The sequence below is a fragment of the Panthera tigris genome, chromosome B3, assembly GCF_018350195.1.
Source record: "Panthera tigris isolate Pti1 chromosome B3, P.tigris_Pti1_mat1.1, whole genome shotgun sequence".
Taxonomy (NCBI): domain Eukaryota; kingdom Metazoa; phylum Chordata; class Mammalia; order Carnivora; family Felidae; genus Panthera; species Panthera tigris.
The window spans coordinates 25,762,638-25,780,958 of record NC_056665.1 but is presented as its reverse complement, the minus strand read 5'-3'; the positions used below and the strand labels follow the sequence as shown (position 1 = coordinate 25,780,958).

The 18,321-nt window shown below is 35.3% G+C and overlaps 1 protein-coding gene across 1 annotated transcript in view; it reads left to right on the top strand.

The window, feature by feature from the left end:
* The window catches only part of GABRB3 (gamma-aminobutyric acid type A receptor subunit beta3), a 75,495-nt gene that overhangs the window by 42,033 nt on the left and 15,141 nt on the right, over nucleotides 1–18,321 (top strand). Inside the window, exon 6 of the mRNA XM_015545130.2 lies at nucleotides 18,037–18,189. Within this exon, the coding sequence (XP_015400616.2) occupies nucleotides 18,037–18,189 (153 nt within the window). The remainder of the gene's footprint in view (nucleotides 1–18,036; nucleotides 18,190–18,321) is intronic.

The following is an 18,321-nucleotide window of genomic DNA, read 5'->3' as shown; positions in this document are numbered from 1 at the left end:
TTGTAATTGAGGTAATAAACAAAAGTCCTTTTTAGTCAGTAAGGTTTTATAAAGACCACAAACTCTGGGTTGAAAATGCTAAATAAAGACAGAGCTGGAACCTTCCACCTCAGCTTTCTCCTGTCAGTATAGCTTGAACAATGACAAGTGGGTGCCAATCAGCTCCAGTTCTGTGAGGGCATTCATAAAACCCAAGGAAGCCCCTGTTCTTTCTGCCTGTTGCCTCTGGCTGGAATGCCTGTGACCAACAGCCACCTGCCTCTCCTTTGCCTGGTCACCTCTGACTCATTCTTTAGCTTAGTCTAGATGCCACTTCCTCTGGGAAGACTTTTTGACTCTGCTCTGCTTACACACTTACACACTGCCTCCCCAAGCTAGATTAAGTGGCTGCTTTGTGTTGCCACAATATTGCTCTGCTGTGCCTCTCACCTCAAGGATACATCTCCATTAGGAGGGGCCTGTCCTGGTTATGGTTTACCCCTAATCCCATCCCCATCTTGTATAATGCCTGACATGTCCTAGGCATGCAACAATAGTCCCTGGATAAATGAACAATGAGTCAAGCACAAACTTCTCTCCTCTCTACCCCAGCTTCTAAGAACCAATGAGACATGCTAAGTATAGACAAAAGCCCGAATGCTTAAGACACCAATCTGGCTCATTTTTATGCAGTGCCACTTTATCCTCTGTTGCAAGAGGTGCTACAGATATCCCTGTAGTCTCTAGAGGCACTCACCTCAGATGGACAGTAAGAGCCAGCAAGTACACTGGCTTATTGTTAAGCAATGGTTTCTACAACCAAGAAATCTGCCCTGTGATGCATTGGATAAAATGCTTTACTGATTTTAGAACCAGGATTCAAATTGTTCCATGCTACAAGTGATATGTGCAGATGTTCCGCTCAGAACATAAGAGTAGTGTTCTCTCAGTGGAATAATCTTCCCAAGCTTGCCTTGGTCTTGAAAATTGCCATTGTGGCCATTAGTATGTTGCCTTGAGGATCTCTTACTGCATTTTCATGCAGCCTCATCAAAAAGATGGATGAGGTCTGTGTGCAGTGCTTCCATAGGAAAATGCAACCATTTAGAATGGCCTTCCTGAATCCTCTACCTCAAAACCACTAAGGGGCCTTTTTTTTTTTTTTCTAGATGCACTCTTTGTCTTTCTTTGAAGTATTTATATGGTAGAAAGTCTCCCAAATAGACACTACAGATGTGGGGGATAATATTTAAACTATGCATAGAGCAATCAGCCCATCAGAATGAAGTACAATGTCTTCTTTCTAGCACTTACCAAGTTCTGGCATTTGCAAGATATAAGCCAGGGACTCCATATCAGTCAGTTACAAACCTCCCAACTTTCAAAGAGCTTGCACTTTATATTGTGTATCAATTATACTTCAATAATAATGTTTTTTTAAAGAGCTTGCAGTTTAAAATTAGTCTAATTGGTCAATTCATAAGGAAGTAGCATAAGCTACATTGTTAAAAAAATATTTTAAAATTAAATGTTACACTGATTTGTTTTCCTTTCCACAAGTGTTCTTAATTAAAGAGATTTTGATCAGTCAACAGGATTGATCAGTCAATCAGGCTATATATAGGATTGAAGAATTCTGTAGCCTGATAGAATTCTCAAAAAAGGATTAGTTAAGAACAAACACTCTGGAAGTTTATTTGGACCAGCCTGAGTCCATGATGAGGATTAAATGTAATGCTCTCCACCTCTACTTCCACCTGGAGGTAAAACACAGAGCAGCCACATGAATCTGCAGGACAATGGGTGGAGGCAAGCTAGACTCAGGGGAGGCAAACAAAACATATAAGGTGCAAAATTTCAGATATTTATTCTCAGTATCATGCAAGTGAAATTTTGTTTTACCCTCCTAGCCTTTGTCCTGCCAATTTGGGGATCTTACAGAAGGTCCTTTGCTGTGATTGCCTACAGGAAACTGTCCTAGTCCATCTCCAGGGTAACATGAGGTTTAGGCTACAGGGAAGAGAACATCCAAAAGCAAGTTATGAATATTCACTCAACAATTGACATGAACTGGTTGTGGGACTGGGCCTGGCATCAAAGAGAGAAACAAGGAGTGTCTGGTCTCCTGGGATTTCTCATTAGGCCTTCATGTTTCAGCAATATTCCCCTGATGATTTCACACAGTCCACTGTGTAAAGTAATGTTTAGTGAGAATTAAGCCACAGTAATAGAGCTGACTTAAATATGTTCAAGAGACACTATGTCTGGGGTTTTAAAACACAGATGCTGGAGAAGTCCTAACTGAAACTTGCTAGCAGTGTGACCCAGGTCAATTTATTTAACCACTTTGAAAAATAGGGATATTAATAATATCTATTGGTAGGGTTGTTGGGAGGAATACATGAGTTAGTATAAACAAAAAGCCTAGAATAGTGCCTATAGTAAGCATTTATTAGCTCTCACTAAAATGTGGGATCAGGAAGGAGGCATATTCTGAGGAGTCTGAGAATAGATACTGTAGCGGCTGACCAGATCTTTGTATATATTGGAAAATTTATGACATTCTTCTCCTGAATGATTGGGCTTCTAATTACTTATCAGAGGATTTTAAGAGTAGGGATTGTCTTGGGTTCATATTTGTATCCATAAAACATTCCAGTACCTAGCCCACTCAATAGTTTGAAACCTAAGGGGTTATTGAATTTAGGAGAGGAAATCTGACCATCACTAAGTATGTGAACTCTTATTGAATGAATTGTTTCTGCAAAAGAGATATTATAAAAATTTATGATATTATATATTCAAATATTTAATGTACTAAAATATTATGTATTTTTTTAAAAATACATATAAAACTTCTTTGCACCTGGGGAGGAAATTAAGTACCCCTTTGCTTAGGAAAAGGGAGTCGTGTTCCATAGGTGTGTTTTTTTTTTTTTTGAGAGGTAGATAGAGGGGCAGAAGGAGAGGGAGAGAGAGAATCTTAAGCAGGTTCCACACTCAGCATGGAGCCCAACACAGGGCTCTATCTCACTGACTTGAGCCAAAACCAAGAGTCGGACACTAAACGACTGAGCCACTCAAGCGTCCCTCCCCCCCGCAGGTGTATTTTAAAGACAACAAAGAAATGACTGAGTTAGTTCATATTAACAAATAATTATTCAGTTACTACCATTATTCAAGAAATAGTTTTGTTTTGTTTTGTTTGGAAAAAAATCAACCCTTTTAAACTCGAAAGAAAATGAAGCAAGCCTACATTACTCTAACTTCTAACCATAATGGCATGCTGTATTATAATTTATAGCACCTTGTTTTAAGCATTTTTCACTAATGTTCCTTGAAGACTGGTAATAGACAAATAAACTAGCCCAAGTTAAAGTTTAGGAAAACTGAAGTTCAAGAATGATAACAATTTGGGGCCCCTGAGTGGTTCAGTCAGTTAAGCATCCAACTTTGGCTTAGGTCATGATCTTGAGGTTTGGTTCCTGAGTTTGAGTGCCACATCAGGCTCTGCGCTATTAGCAGAGATCCTATGTCTCCCTCTCTCTCTGCCCCTACCCTGCTCTCTCTCTCTCCCTCCCTCAAAAATAAATAAACATAAATAAAGAATGATAATAATTTGATCAAAGTTGCATAGTAAAGCTAGAAAGGATGACGATTCTCATGTTTCTTAAGGAATAAGTACCTCTAATGCATTTTGACAAAGATTTTAAAAACTAGCCTTTTTATACTTTATTTTAAATGATCGTTTTCATCAATTTTACATATTAATGTTATAAGGGTTCTTACAAAACAGGTGAATATGTAGTTGGGATAACAAACAATGAACACAGTGCCTGTTTTTAGAGTCTGTGCCACTCTCTCCTTCACATGCCTATGTTAATAGGCCATGTGTTCTTGATGAACAGTGCTTCATGCAGGTTTCCAAAAACTGATATTGGGATTGGAGGCCTCCACAATCCCAATCCAGGGCCCTACAATTGCTTCATCCAACACCCAGAAATACTTGGTGGCAAGAAATGTGCCTCTGCCTTCCTATTCATCCTGCACTTTGCTGCCAGATTAGTAGCTGAGGAACACTGTTTGCATGAAGCCATTACCCAGCTCCAAATGCTTTGATGACTACCCTTTGTGTGCAGAGTATGATTAATACTCGTTGACCTTGAATCCATATGTTGCACCAACCTGTCTCTTCAGTTTAGCTCACAAATGTCCCCAGTATGAAGCCATCCTGATAGCTGTTGCATCTAACTCTTTTACTCTCCTCGAAGCATATGCTCCTGCATTCTGCCTAAAGACTTTCACTTCTGTTATAGCCTCCACTTGATATATTTTCTTCCTGTTTTTCTTATCCAAATCTTGTATGTTTATCAATGGACAGTTCAACCACCAACACCTCCAATTAGCTTTCCTTGAGCGTACCTGTCATTTATCTTTCCTTTGGAAAACTTGGTATCACACTCTACCTGTATCATTCCTTTATCAACTGTCAAATATTATTAATTTCTGTCAAATATTATTACTGTCACTCTCATATATGTCAGGCATGCAATAAATATATTTTCAATTATTTTTTTGGTTCATAAATTGGTGCTCAGTATTTTCACAAAATGCCCAAGTCCCAAATATAGATTCTTCTTGAAAGTCAGAGAGGATGGGGGCACCTGGGTGGTTCAGTTGGTTAAGCATCCGACTCTTGATCTCAGATCAGGTCAGGTTATAATCCCACAGTTTGTGAGTTGGAGTGGGGCATCGGGCTGCTCTCTGACAGCGTGGAGCCTGCTTGGGATTCTGTCTCTCCTTCTCTCTGCCCCTCTCCTTCTCTCTCTCTCTCAAAATAAATAAATAAACTTAAAAAAAAAGTCAGAGAAGAGAAAAAAGAAAGTAAATTATTTTAATTAGGCTTATTGTGTGTCATTCGTTGTTCCAATCTACTGGATTTCCTGGGAAGTCCTAGATCTATTACAAGTATTCCTTATTGATCCAGAATTATATTTATTTTTTTAATAATTAAAGCATAGTTGACACACATTTTTACATTAGTTTCAGGTGTACAACATAATGATTTGACAACTCTCTATACGTTATGCTATACTTACCACAAGTGTAACTACCATGTCACCATACGACACTATTACAATACCATTGACTATATTCCCTGTGCTGTACATATTCATCCCTGTGACATATTCATTCCGTACAGGCTTCATCCCTGTGACATATTCATTCCGTAACTGGAAGTTTGTTTCTTTTCATCCCCTTCACCCATTTTGTCCATCTCCTTCCCCTTCCCCCCCTGGCAACTATTAGTTTCTTCTCTATATTTATATGTCTGTTTCTGCACTGTTCATTTGTTTGTTCATTTGTTTTGTTTTTAGATTCCACATATAAGGGAAATCATATGGTATTTGTCTCTGTCTTTGTTATTGCATATGCAAGATCACGTACTTTTTTAAATTTTTTAATGTTTATTTATTTTTGAGAGACACAGAGACAGAGTGTGAGCAGAGGAGGGGCAGAGAGAAAGGGAGACAGAATCTGGAACAGGCTCCAGGCTCTGAGCTTGATCTCATACTTTTTAATGAAAGGGTATATGAAGTGAGTTCTCAGATTATTCCTTGGCACCTACAATCTATAGGATTAAGCCAAATCTGAAAACATGCCTGAGTAAGGCTTTCTAAGAAAAAGGAAGCCAGATTAAAAGGGAGATAGAAGAAAAAAGAGAAACAATACAAGGGTGGGGGATCCTCTCCCTCCTGCAACTTGATACCTAGATGTGAGCTACATGGCATTCTCTTTCTCCTTTAACCATTAAAATAAATTTATTTACTATAGTCAATGTATTTCTATTTACTCTGTCATCTACTTCTGTGAGATCCATTAGGGATCTATGGTAGAATATCAGAAAATACTGAAAAGTATTTTTAAAATAAGTGGAAACAAATTAGTCTTAGAAATTCTTTGGATTGAAATCTGAAAAAAAGATTGGCCTTCTATATAAGCCTTTAGGAGTAATGTAAGAAATCTTTGCTGAACCTAACTTTTAAACCTCTTCTAGATTGACAATTCTTAATCATTTAAAAGTTGAGGTCTGAAATATTCTCTTAAAAATGTTTAACAAAGCATTCTTCCTAAAAATGGTTAGAATTTTTCCATGCTTTATAATTTTATACAAAGACATAGATTGTTAGATTTTTTTTTACTTTAATGATAACTTTTATAACTTTTCTGTATGAGCACATATAGAAAAATACTTACAATATAAATGCAGAGCTAACTGAATTACCAGAAAGTGAGCAATCCTATAACTGCAATTAGGTGAAAAAGTAGAATGTTATCAGAACCCCAAAATCCTCACTATGACTCCACCTAATGTCCTTACCTCCCTCCTTCTCAAAGAAAACTATTATCTTGTCACAATATAATGAAATTTGTGTTTTTGTTTTGTTTTGTTTTGGTTTTGTTTTGTTTTGTTTTGTTTTTTGAATTTTGTGTTTTTGAACCTTATTTGATGGGATAATAGAGTTTGAATTTAACTGAACATTATGTTTATGAAATCCATCCATGTCACTGTATTTCATTTATTTTCTTTGCTATATTACTATGCAATTACACCACATTTTATTTATCCACTCTATTGTGGGTACAGATTTATGAATAATGCTACTGTGAACACTCTTGTATTTGTTTTTGTGTGTGTATGTGAATATATGCACAGGCAAACATTGACTGTATACCTGGAAGTGTAATTGTGAATGTTGAAGTTTAATGATCATGCCAAACTGTTTTCCAAAGTGATTCTGACAATTTATGTTCATACGAGTAATGCATGAGTGTTCCTTTTGCCCACACCCTTGCCAACATTTCACATGGAAGTTACTGGCTGGGCGTTGGGTGGTTTTTTGTGGTTTAACTTCCATTTCTCTGAGTACTAGTGAGATTGAGCATCTGTCCTTATTGGTTATTTGGAGATCCTCCTTTGTGAATTACTTGTGCAATTCTTTTTTGTGAATTATCTGTCATTAATTTGAGTTATTTATAGATTTTAGATGCAAGCTGGTTATAGGTCACAGTGTGTTACAAAAATGTACTTTTTTACATTGAAACCTACAGTCCACATGCAATTGATTTTTGTGAATGGTGTGAAGTATGGGTCAGGTTTTATTATTTTCCACAGCACCATTTGTTTTACAGCAACACATTTGTCATAAATTTAATGTGCATAGATCTGCTTTTGAACTTTATATTCTGTATCATAGGTTTATTTATCTATCTTGTACCCTTAACTCACAGTGTTAATTACTGTAGCTTTAAGTAGAGCAGATCCTTTATTTACTGTTTACAATCGACTTTACTATTTACTCGTTATTTATTATTAACTTGATTATTTTGGTCCCTTATATTTCCATGTCACTTTTATAATCAGATCATTAATTTTCACCGAAAAAGTGCTTTGGCTTTTTATTAGGAATACATTAATTTGGTGAAAGGCATGTCATTATAATTTTTTCCAATCTGTAGTATATTTTATCTCCATTTACTTAGGTCTTCTTTAATTTGAGGTAATAACATTTTAGGATTTTCTGTATAAAAATCTTGTACATATTTGCTAAATTTTTCTAGATGTTTGATATTTTCTGATGCAAGTATACATGCTAAAAATTTTTAGCATTATTTTTTGTTGTGATATATATAAGAACACAATGATTTTATATTGAATGGCCTTGCTAAAGTATTTATTACTTCTGATAATGTATCTGAGATGGTCTTTTTACCTCTTCCCAAACACTGTAGAGACCTTTGTGCATTTTAATTATTTCCTCATTTGACCTACATATGCTATTGTCATTATATATTATAACTTTATATATATATTTAAAACCCTATATGATATTATTATTGTTAAATGCAGTATATGTTCACTTAGATATAATTATAAATGTCCTGTTTTCTTTGTTATTTATTTTATCTCTAAGTCACTATCTGTGAATGTTTCCTTCTGCCTATAAAATATTTTTGGTTTTTGTTTTGTTCTGATTTGTTTTGGTTTTTGCCTAAAGAACATTTGAAAAATATTTTCTTTAGTCTGAGTCTCCTGGTCACAAATTTCTTCTAGGTTTTTTTTCAAAACCATATATGACCTATATATTCTTGTAGGATTGTTCCAGAAATTTAAGTTGACAATTTTTTTTTCTTTTCCATTTGAAGATATTATTTCATTGTCTCTGGCTTCCACTGTTTATATTGAGAGGATACTTGTTGGTCTAATTGGTGCTCTCAAATTAATTTGTTTTTCTTCCCCTTCTAGGATTTTTTTTTATTTTTTTTCTCTTTGATTTTGATTTCATTGGTATTTATGATGTACCAAGATATGGTTTTGTCTGTAATTATTTTCTTGGAATTTATAGATCTTCTTGAATCTTTGGTCTTTCAGCACTTTTGGAGCATTCTTAGTCATCACTGCTTTTGCTCTATTCTCTCCCTGTGGTTTTCTTCTAGGATTCCAGTCTCAATTCCAGTTTTATAACTCCAGCACAAATCTTCTCACTGTATCTTCTGTATATCTCAGCCTCCTTTTTGGAATTTTCATTTTATTTTCTCTTCATGCTTCACTCTGGAAATTTTCTTCTGACTCATCTTTCAGTCCAACAATTTCCTCCTCATTTGTGTTTAATCTGTTATTATCCATGGGAAAATTGTGGATATAATTCAAAATTTATGATGATGTTTTCTTTCCTCAAAGTGAATGTATGTTACCTCTGTCAGACACTAGAGGCATTAGCAATCCCGGACAGGTGATATTGAGTTCAGATTCAGTCCTTGTATATGGGTTAATCCTTCTGGTTTATCCTGACTTCTTGGACAAAGCTCTTTGGAATCCCTACTTGTTTTCTGTCCCTAGTTTCTGCTCATTTAGTCCATGATCTGTCAGATGTCCTAATTAGCTTCTCATCTTTCTCTTCTAGAAAGTATGTGTTTCAGCTACCTGAAATGTGGCTCACCTCTCTATTTCTTTTTCTCCCAGAACTTGCCCCACATTTTTACTAGCTTGCTATTTCTCCAGTGCCTTCAAGGAGATATATTTAAATTTTGTCCATTTTCCTCTAGTTGTTTCCAGTGGAAGTGCTACCTATCTACAATACTCAAACACCATGTTTTTTTTTTCCCCACTCCTCTTTATTTTTTCAGAAAAATTTACAGTTGTTTTAATATTTAATTCTCACTTAGTTTAGACTATTAATACATGAGAGTAAAAAAGAAAAAAATAGTATACATTTTGTAATCACATTTTGGAAAATATAATTTTGGATTTTTCCAATAATGTTATGTAGAGGAAACACTTATATTGAACAGTGTACAATAGAGGAAAGTGCTGTAAAGCTCAAAGGAGATCTGACTCTGGTTGTAACAATAAAAAGTTGTGGAAATGTTAGGGAAGCACTTGAATAGCAGTAAGGGAATCAGGTTAAAAGAAATATTACATTACATTTATTTTAATAAATATATTCAACTAGTTAATAATCTAAGAGCTCCTTAAATATCACTCTGGACTCAAGATCACCAGATTAAGACTTCATCTTTTGCATTGGTCTTGAATGTATATTCTGCTAACCAGCAAAGTTTGGGATGTACAGTTTTTGCCAAATCTGAAATTTACTCCTAACTTTTTAGTTTTGTTTCAGCTAAAAGACGGAAATTTTTGCTAGATACATGAAAAACATGTTTTTTAATATGCTTTTTTAATTGTGTCATGTTTTTATTTCTCTTCCTTTTTTCTGGGGTACATTTGGACTGATATCTTCGGGGTTTATTTCAAAATACCTCTGCCAAGATTAGAAGAAAGAAAAAGAGAAGAATTCCAAAATGAATGATAATGAACATTTCTGTTAAGATATGTGAATTTTCTATTCTTCAAAAATCAATTTTCAAAATGCAATTGTGCTTTTCATTAATGTTTATGACAGATTACAAATATTTTTAAAGTCTGCATGTCACATTGTTAATACATTCACTTAATTTTCTCTAAAGTCCATTGTGAGATCCATGCTTTAGTAAACTAAAGCCCTGTGATCAACTTATTGTCCACTGAGTCTATAAATAACATCTACTAGAGGTCTAGAGAAAGTATTATATGAAATATTAAAAGAAGGAATTATCATCTCTATCTGACTTACAATATAATCTAACCTTAAATTCTAGAGGCAAATTCCCATTCTTTTTTTCCTCCCACTGATTTTTGTTAGAAGGATCCTAAGAGACAATTCATCTCTGCTTCCTAGACAAATACTAATTCTTCAGTCCAAAATGGTGGGACCAAAGCAAGCTTACTCTCAGTGCTAAATGAGAGCTTAGCTATCTCATCTTACTAATATGAAATCATTTTCCTTTAAGGGCTCCTGACCTATCAAACATGTCTCACCACAGAAGCCAGATATCTTCAGAAATTCATTGTCCTGCACTTCCTTTGCAAGAAAAAAATCAAAAATCTTGTCTACCTTTACCTTTTGAACTTAATTTTAAAACTACTGCACATTTTTTTAACGCTCAATGGTAAGAATTCTTAGATTATAGAATCCTGAGCATAGAAGGCACCATAGAGGAAGAAAAGGAAAGGAAGAAGCAGCAACTAGTATTTACGGAATGTGTATTTGGGGCCAGATAGTAAGTTTGTTACTTAATATAAATTAAGTCATTTAATTTCCAGTAAGATACATGTAATAGGCATTCTTTTTTTTTTCTTTTAAGAGATTATCAAAATATAATTTAGATACCATAAAGTTCACCCATTTAAATTATATAGCTCAATGATTTTAATGTATTTACAGAGTTGTAGAATCATGACCGCATTCAATTTTGGAATATTTTCATCAACTCAAGAAGAAACCTTGGGGGTGCCTGGGCGGCTCAGTCAGTTAAGTGTGAGACTTCAGCTCAGGTCATGATCTTGGGGTCCATGAGTTTGAACCCCACAACAGGCTCTGTACTGACAGCTCAGAGCCTGGAACACGCTTTGCATTCTGTGTCTCCTTCTCTCTCTGTCCCTTCCCTGCTCTCTCTCTCTCTCTCTCTCTCTCTCTCAAATAAACATTTAAAAAAATAAACCCTATGCCCATTAGCAGACACTCCCCATTTCCCTCTACCTACCACCCAGCCTTGGGCAACCACTAACTTCATTTCTGTTTCTGTGGATTTGCTTATTCTGTGTATTTTATATAAATTGAGTCATACACTGTATGGTCCTTTTGTGACTGACTTCTTTCACTTAGCGTGATGCTTTGAAGTTTCATCCATGTTATGTCATGTATCAACACTTCATTCCTTTTTATTGCTGAATAACATCCCATTGTATGAATCTATCATATTTTGTTTAACCATTCATCATTGATGAACACTGGGCTATTAAAAATAGGGTTGCTCTGAATATTCATGTACAAGTTTTTCTGTAGATATGTTTCCATTTTTCTTAGGCATGTGCTTAGGATTGGAATTGTTGGATCATAAAGTAACTATATTTAACTCTTTTGAAGGACTATCAAACTGTTTTTCCAAAGTGATGGCACCATTTCATATTCCCAAGAGCAGTACATGAAGGTTTTAATTTCTTCACATCCTTACCAACACTTGCTATTGTCTTTTTTTTTATATTGAAATATAATTGACACACAATTTTACATTAGTTTCAGGTATACAACATAGTGATTCCATAGCTCTATACATTAGACTATGTTCACAATTGTAGTTACCAGCTGTCACCATACAACTGTTACAATACCATTGAATATGTTCCCTATTCTGTACCTTTCATCTTCATTATGTATTCATTCCATAACTGGAAGCCTGTATCTCCCACTCCCCTCACCCATTTTGCCCACCACTCCCCCACACACACCTCTTCCCTCTGGCGACTAATTTTTTCCCTGTATTATGGGTCTGTTTCTGCAGTGTTTGTTTATTTTATTCATTTATTTAGCTTTTTTTAAGATACCACATATAAGTAAAATCATATGGCATTTGTCTTTCTCTGACTTATTTCACTTAGCATAATACCATCTATGTACATCCATGTTGTCATAAATGCCAAGGATCTCATTCTTTCTTATGGTTGAGTAATGTGTGTGTGTGTGTGTGTGTGTGTGTGTGTGTGTGTGTCTGCATGTCTGTGTGTCTGTGTGTGTGTGTATGTCTGTTTTCTTTATCCATTCATCTATGAATGGACATTTAGTTTACTTTCATATCATGGCTATTGTAAATAATCTTGCAATAAATATAGGGATACATATACATTTTCCAATTATTGTTTTTGTATTCTTTGGGTAAGTAGCCATTAGTGGAATGATCAAATCATATATTTCTATGTCTGTCTTTTGATTGTAGTCATCCTAGCAAGTATGAAGTGGTATCTCATTGTGATTTTGATTTGCTTTCCTCTAAAAAGTAATAATCCTGAGCATCTTTTTATGTGCTTATTGGATACTTTCTCCTGTGGAGAAATGTCTATTTAAGTCATTTGCCCATATTTAAATTGGGTTGTGTTTTTTCAAACCTTCTTTATATATTATGGATATAAGATCCTTATCAAATATATGATTTACAAATATTTTTTCGCATTCTGTGCGCTGTGGTTTTATTTTCTTATAGTTCGCTTTGCAGATTAATAGCTTGTAATTTTGATGAAGCATAACTTATCTTTTTTTTTTTTTACTGTGATATTCTTGCCCTATTTCAACACAAGGAAACTGAGGGTTTGATCAGATAATCAGCTTACCAAAGGAATATTCCAAATAAACCATGAGGCTGAACCTAAACTCTTAGACACCACCACCCTTTGCTCCAGAGTCATGTGATACAATATTCTTGTTTTACTGTGGAGAATCAGAATGAGAATCATTGCGTATTAAAACAACCTGAAAACATTTTTCTCAAGTTCCAGTTCTATTTTTCCTCTTTTTTTTTTCTTTCCTCTTTCATATATGTTCTGCCCTTCATGGCTTTTTTTGAACATAAAATAATTAAGGTGACTAGTAATAGGAGGAAGAAAATTAGTAACACTATTTTGAGTTTTAGGTTGTGTTATGAAGTGAAAAAAGTAGATTATAAATGAATGAGACAGTGTGATAAAAAAATAAAAACTCAAGAGCAGCACTGAGAGCTCACAAAACTTTTAGGCAATGGTGGGAGAGCCCCTCACAGTGGCCACCTTAAAGAGGGAGATGCACATGTGTGTAGGTCAGCTCTGCTGCAGTTGCTAAAATATCAGCTTATTATTTTATGGACACATTTGAGTGGCTCTCTCCCTCCACAAAGGTGACATGATACTCTGTGTCGATATTTTTAATGACATCTTCAACAATATTAATGCTTTAGAGCACAATATTAAATTAGGCTAGATTCCGTACCCAGAGCCTTGTTTTTGGCATAACTTTTAGTGCGTCTAAGGAGAAAGGGTTGAGATCAGCATCTTCAATAGGTAGTTTTGCCAAGGAAGCCCTGAATTGGAACAATGCACTTGTGTTCAGGGACTGTTCCTCTCTTTGTTGGCTCAGCATCTACTTGGGAACCTGACCACATCTGCATTGGCACACAGGCTTTAGGGCTTCTGTGCCTTTCTGTTGTAATTTTTAAGCTTCTATTGCTGTTTTGAAGGGTATGTCTTAGTGTAGCTGACTCACTACTTCTCAACTTTATTAACCACTAGCTATGTGGGGAGTTTTCCCATAGATACAGCATACATCATGGCATTCACCCTGAATGTAAGGACTTTGTTTAACAAAGCTACAAAAAGACTTTATGTGCTCTTTAAGATGCATATCCAATGACAAAGGCCTTGACCTAAAACAGGTCTTAATATATCTTAGAACTCATGTTTATTAACATTCTGAGGCCTATTTCTCACGGTGTACTGAAAGGCTTTTCTTCATTTGCCCTAGTGAGTCTTTTACCTTGAACGCTCTCCTGATTCCCTGCCTGAAAAGAATTGTATTCAACCAGGAATAGTATCTTGGTTCAGATGCTATGAAACCTCCCCTGCATCACCAAATCTCATGCTCTAGAATATCTTTCTATCTCCAGCAAGACTCTTACTCTGTTTTACCAGGGCCAAACTGTATGAATCTTTCTCTGACATGGATTAGGACCTAGATGAGAATGTAGAATCCTTTCTTATTCATTTGTTGTCTGCTCCCTTCACCATCCCCACCTCTGGGATTATGAGACTAGAATGTGTGGGGCATATGGTGAATGCCTAAAACTTTTTTTTTTATTTGAAGTATCACTTCGGTTTCAATAAGTAGAATGTATTTACTATACAAACATAAGAAAGTGGAATATTTCTTAAATCTAATTTTTGCATTATGAATTCTGTTATTCTAAATTCTGTGTTATATCTTGGAAAATTTCCAGAGATCAAGTTATTTTAGGAATGAGATTAGTATTCCTTTCCTCAAGGTTATAATGATTTTCCAAATATTTGACTTTGCATTCATTTCATTGACCTCCCTATTACAGGGGGCAAGTATTCCCAATAGTGTTAATCATACTTCATTGCATAAGTATCAACATTTGCTTCTGTTGGGAACAATTTCCCTGAAGAAGGTGTACTTTGGAAAATATTAAGCAAGTTGATGTAGAAAAATGAAAGTTGGGCAATAAGATAGATTACATTATCACTCAAAAAAAAGTTACTCCTCTCCCCTGGGAAAGGACTAAACTCTCTACTCCAATGATATAAAGATTGACAGTAGGACTTGCTCTAGACAAGAAAGTGTAAGGGGGAGTATGTGTGGCACTTCTTCCATGGTGTCCAGCAGTGTTCCAGATACAGAAAGCTAAGTGGATACACAAGAAAATAAAAATCTTTGTTTTAAGCTATAGAGATCTGGGGTTCTTTTTGTTATTGCAACATAAACCAACCTATCTTGACAAATACAGAAACTATTCCAAGTATAGTGGAGAGTGAGACATAACTGAAACAAGAGCAGCAAATGATTAAGTGATAAGTAAAGCCTGAGATTGCCATTAAATTTCAAACTAAGATCCAACAATGAATTTACTTTGGTAAAGATATTAAAGTTGCTATGGGAGTTCAAGCATTCAGTAAAGATGTTGAACGTTTTGAGTATTACACTTGCTAGAGAGTAACATAAATAAACCAAATACTCCCATTTTTATGTATACAGATGTATTTGTTGATAACCTATGATAGTTTAGACATTTACCTAGGCATCATATTATATGAAAAATACATCACTTCACAAACTCTGCTTTAGGGACTGTACAACTTACTAAGGAAGATCCTGTCTTGATAAATAGTAATAATTTTATAAAAAAGAAAAGAAAAAGGTAATCACTTACACTTTGAGGAAAGAAGGATAAAGGATTCATGGAAGATGTGGCATTTGATTAAGACTTTGTAACGTGGGTAAGGAAAAACATTTCGTCAGGAGGGAGGAATGTGGGTGAATCAGCAGAAGCAGGAAATATGGACAATTATTTTTAGGTAGTGAGGACACTCTTTGAGCTAGAAAATGGTATTCTTAATGAAAAGATATAGTGGGAAATAAAACAGGAGTTAATTTGGGAAAATGTTTTAGAGAAACTAAAATTCCCAGATACATATTTGGACCTTTCCAGGAAGCAGTGAGCCATATAAGATTTTGAATATGGGTTGACAGCAAGTGTCCGTGCTGTACTTCAGGAATGTGTGGATGGAACATAGGGCCAGGAATCTGGAAATGGCAAGATGGGACTCTGACCCAGCTCAATGGCACATCATGCCAAGGATCCACATATACATAAAATGTAATGTAAAACAAAAATAGAGTATATCAGACCTATATCAAGGGAAGCTTTATTCCATTGATGGTGTTTGGAGGACTGGTTGATGTTTGTGGAACAAAAAACAGTGTGTATGGATGCTTTATATCAAACACTGAAATAATTATCAACCTTTAAAATAGATTTGTGATTAAATTTCTATTGTGAACTTATCTAAGATTAAAATCAAGTTTTAAAAATAACAAGGAAAAAATGAAATGGATAAACTCAACTATATACAAAAATTTAAGTGTTTATATGTCCCCTACTCAAGCCATTACAAATTTTAAAATAAACAACTGAAGAAATGCTTGCAGAGAATGCACACAAGGATTAATGTCAAAAGAACTGAAATGAATAGGTAAAAAAAAGGAACAAAAAATGAGAAAAATGAATAAATAGTATAATCAGATCATATATGAGTTTATATACAGAAGAAAAACAAACATTTAGGAAGTATGCAGTTAAAGAGAGTAATTGGAAAGGACAAAATTTTCCCAAAGAAATTATCAAAAGTTATTTTTAAGAAATGTTCTGGAACATTGTCATGTTTACAAGGTGAGTAGGGAATTCTATAAAGTGCTCATAGTTACGTGTACACTGGTATGATTTTTTGACAAAGTAATTTGGCAATAGCCATCAAAAGCCTAAACAATTCCTAGCAATTGCCTATGCCTTGCTAGGCAATTGCAATGGCCTAGCAACTCCTCTTTTGGCATTTTCATCCTAAAGAAACAAGTCCAAATACAGTGAAAGGACACTACGCAGTGATATTAAGAATAGTGTTTATAGTTTTGTAAAAATGGAAATAATAAAAATTTATTGCATTCAGGAAAATATTTTTGTAAACTAGAGTACATATGTATATATTTGAAGGAAAATTGGGAAGAATTTTAAATTGTGTTTATGAATAACTTGAAATAAGTATGAAAATGTTTATGCTATGATGACAGTATGATGTATGCGTTTGATCAGAGCTATGTAATAGAAATTATGCACACACACACAAATGACTGGAGGAAATTTCCCACATTCTTATCCTTTAAGTGCTAAGTCCCCTTCTTCTTCTTTTCTCCTTTATATAATTCCAGCTGAAAATGTGGTTGATGCCGAAGTAGGAGCCTGGAGATAAAAATCTTTCATTTTCAACATAGAACTAATAAATAGTCATATGAGTGAGTCAGACTTCTTAGGAAAAGAATATAGAGACAAAAACAGAAAAATACATGGAACAAAGTCTGGAAAATTTGGGTGTGGGAGAATAGGAGCTTGTCAGTCTTAGAGTAGAAGGAGGTCAAGATGAGCGAGGTACTGCAATCTCAGGAAGGGAGCACCATCCATCAGTGATTGTGGAAGGGAAAGAGGCAAGGAAATGGATGATTAGAGAAGGTCATTGGGTTTTCACTGGTTGACCTTCCAGTAGCTTCACTAGAATGTAGATCAGGGAGATTTGGAACTGATAAAGTGGATGGTTGAAGTGGACAGGAGGAAATGGAGCTTACGCTCTCTTTGCTGCAAGAAAAGCAAAATAAAATGGAGAAGGCAAATATAAAACTAAATGTGGCATAATCAGTGGGCAATTTTCTTATTCTGTAATTGTGGATATACTAAAGGTATACTGAGTTGGATGCACACATCAGATTAGCACTGGGACAAGATGCTTCTCTGAGGCTCTCCTTGATGCCTTGTCTGTGGTCAGAGTAGAGCATCGCAGTGTATACTGCCATCTTCTGTAAGACTGGGTCTGCATCTATGCCTCTGCAGCTCTCAGGGTACCCTTGAGATTCCTTAGTTGAGGGTCAGTAATTCAATGTCTGTGCACAGTGTTGCTCCAGATGGGCAGAAGGGACAACCGGTAAAAACCATTTTGGTCAATAAAACCTGAGCCAGATCTCCCTTATTTACAATGGAGAAGAAGGGTACAGCCATTGATGAAATAATAAACAAGATACTTGAGATGATTCTGCATTCTAAGCTAAAAACTTTCCCAAAGTTTTCCTAGGGATGATTCTCAGCTGAACACTTAGCTTTAGAAGAGTATCCTCATCATTCTCTTAGAGACTGAAATAAACTCCCCTCCCAATTCTTCTATAAATACAATTAGGCAAACAGAAGCAAATTTCATGGGTCACCCTTTAGTTCATGGGCTTTTCAAATGCATGCTGTTGACCAATGGAGGTCAAAGCCAACTTTTTTTGTCTGCTATGTCTTTTCTCCTGTGTAATCTTTGTCTGTTTATCATAGGTGCCTATCCTCGGCTCTCATTGAGCTTTCGGTTGAAGAGAAACATTGGATACTTCATTCTCCAGACTTACATGCCCTCTATACTAATTACGATTCTCTCATGGGTGTCCTTCTGGATCAATTATGATGCATCTGCAGCTAGAGTTGCCCTTGGTATGTGCTATTTTTAAATGATATCTAAAATGTAAAGTAACCATGTCATTACAGTATTAAGGAAGTTCAAAAGCTATAGTTCAACTACAATTTTTTGGCATCATGACACTAGTCTTGCCCATAAAGTTACTT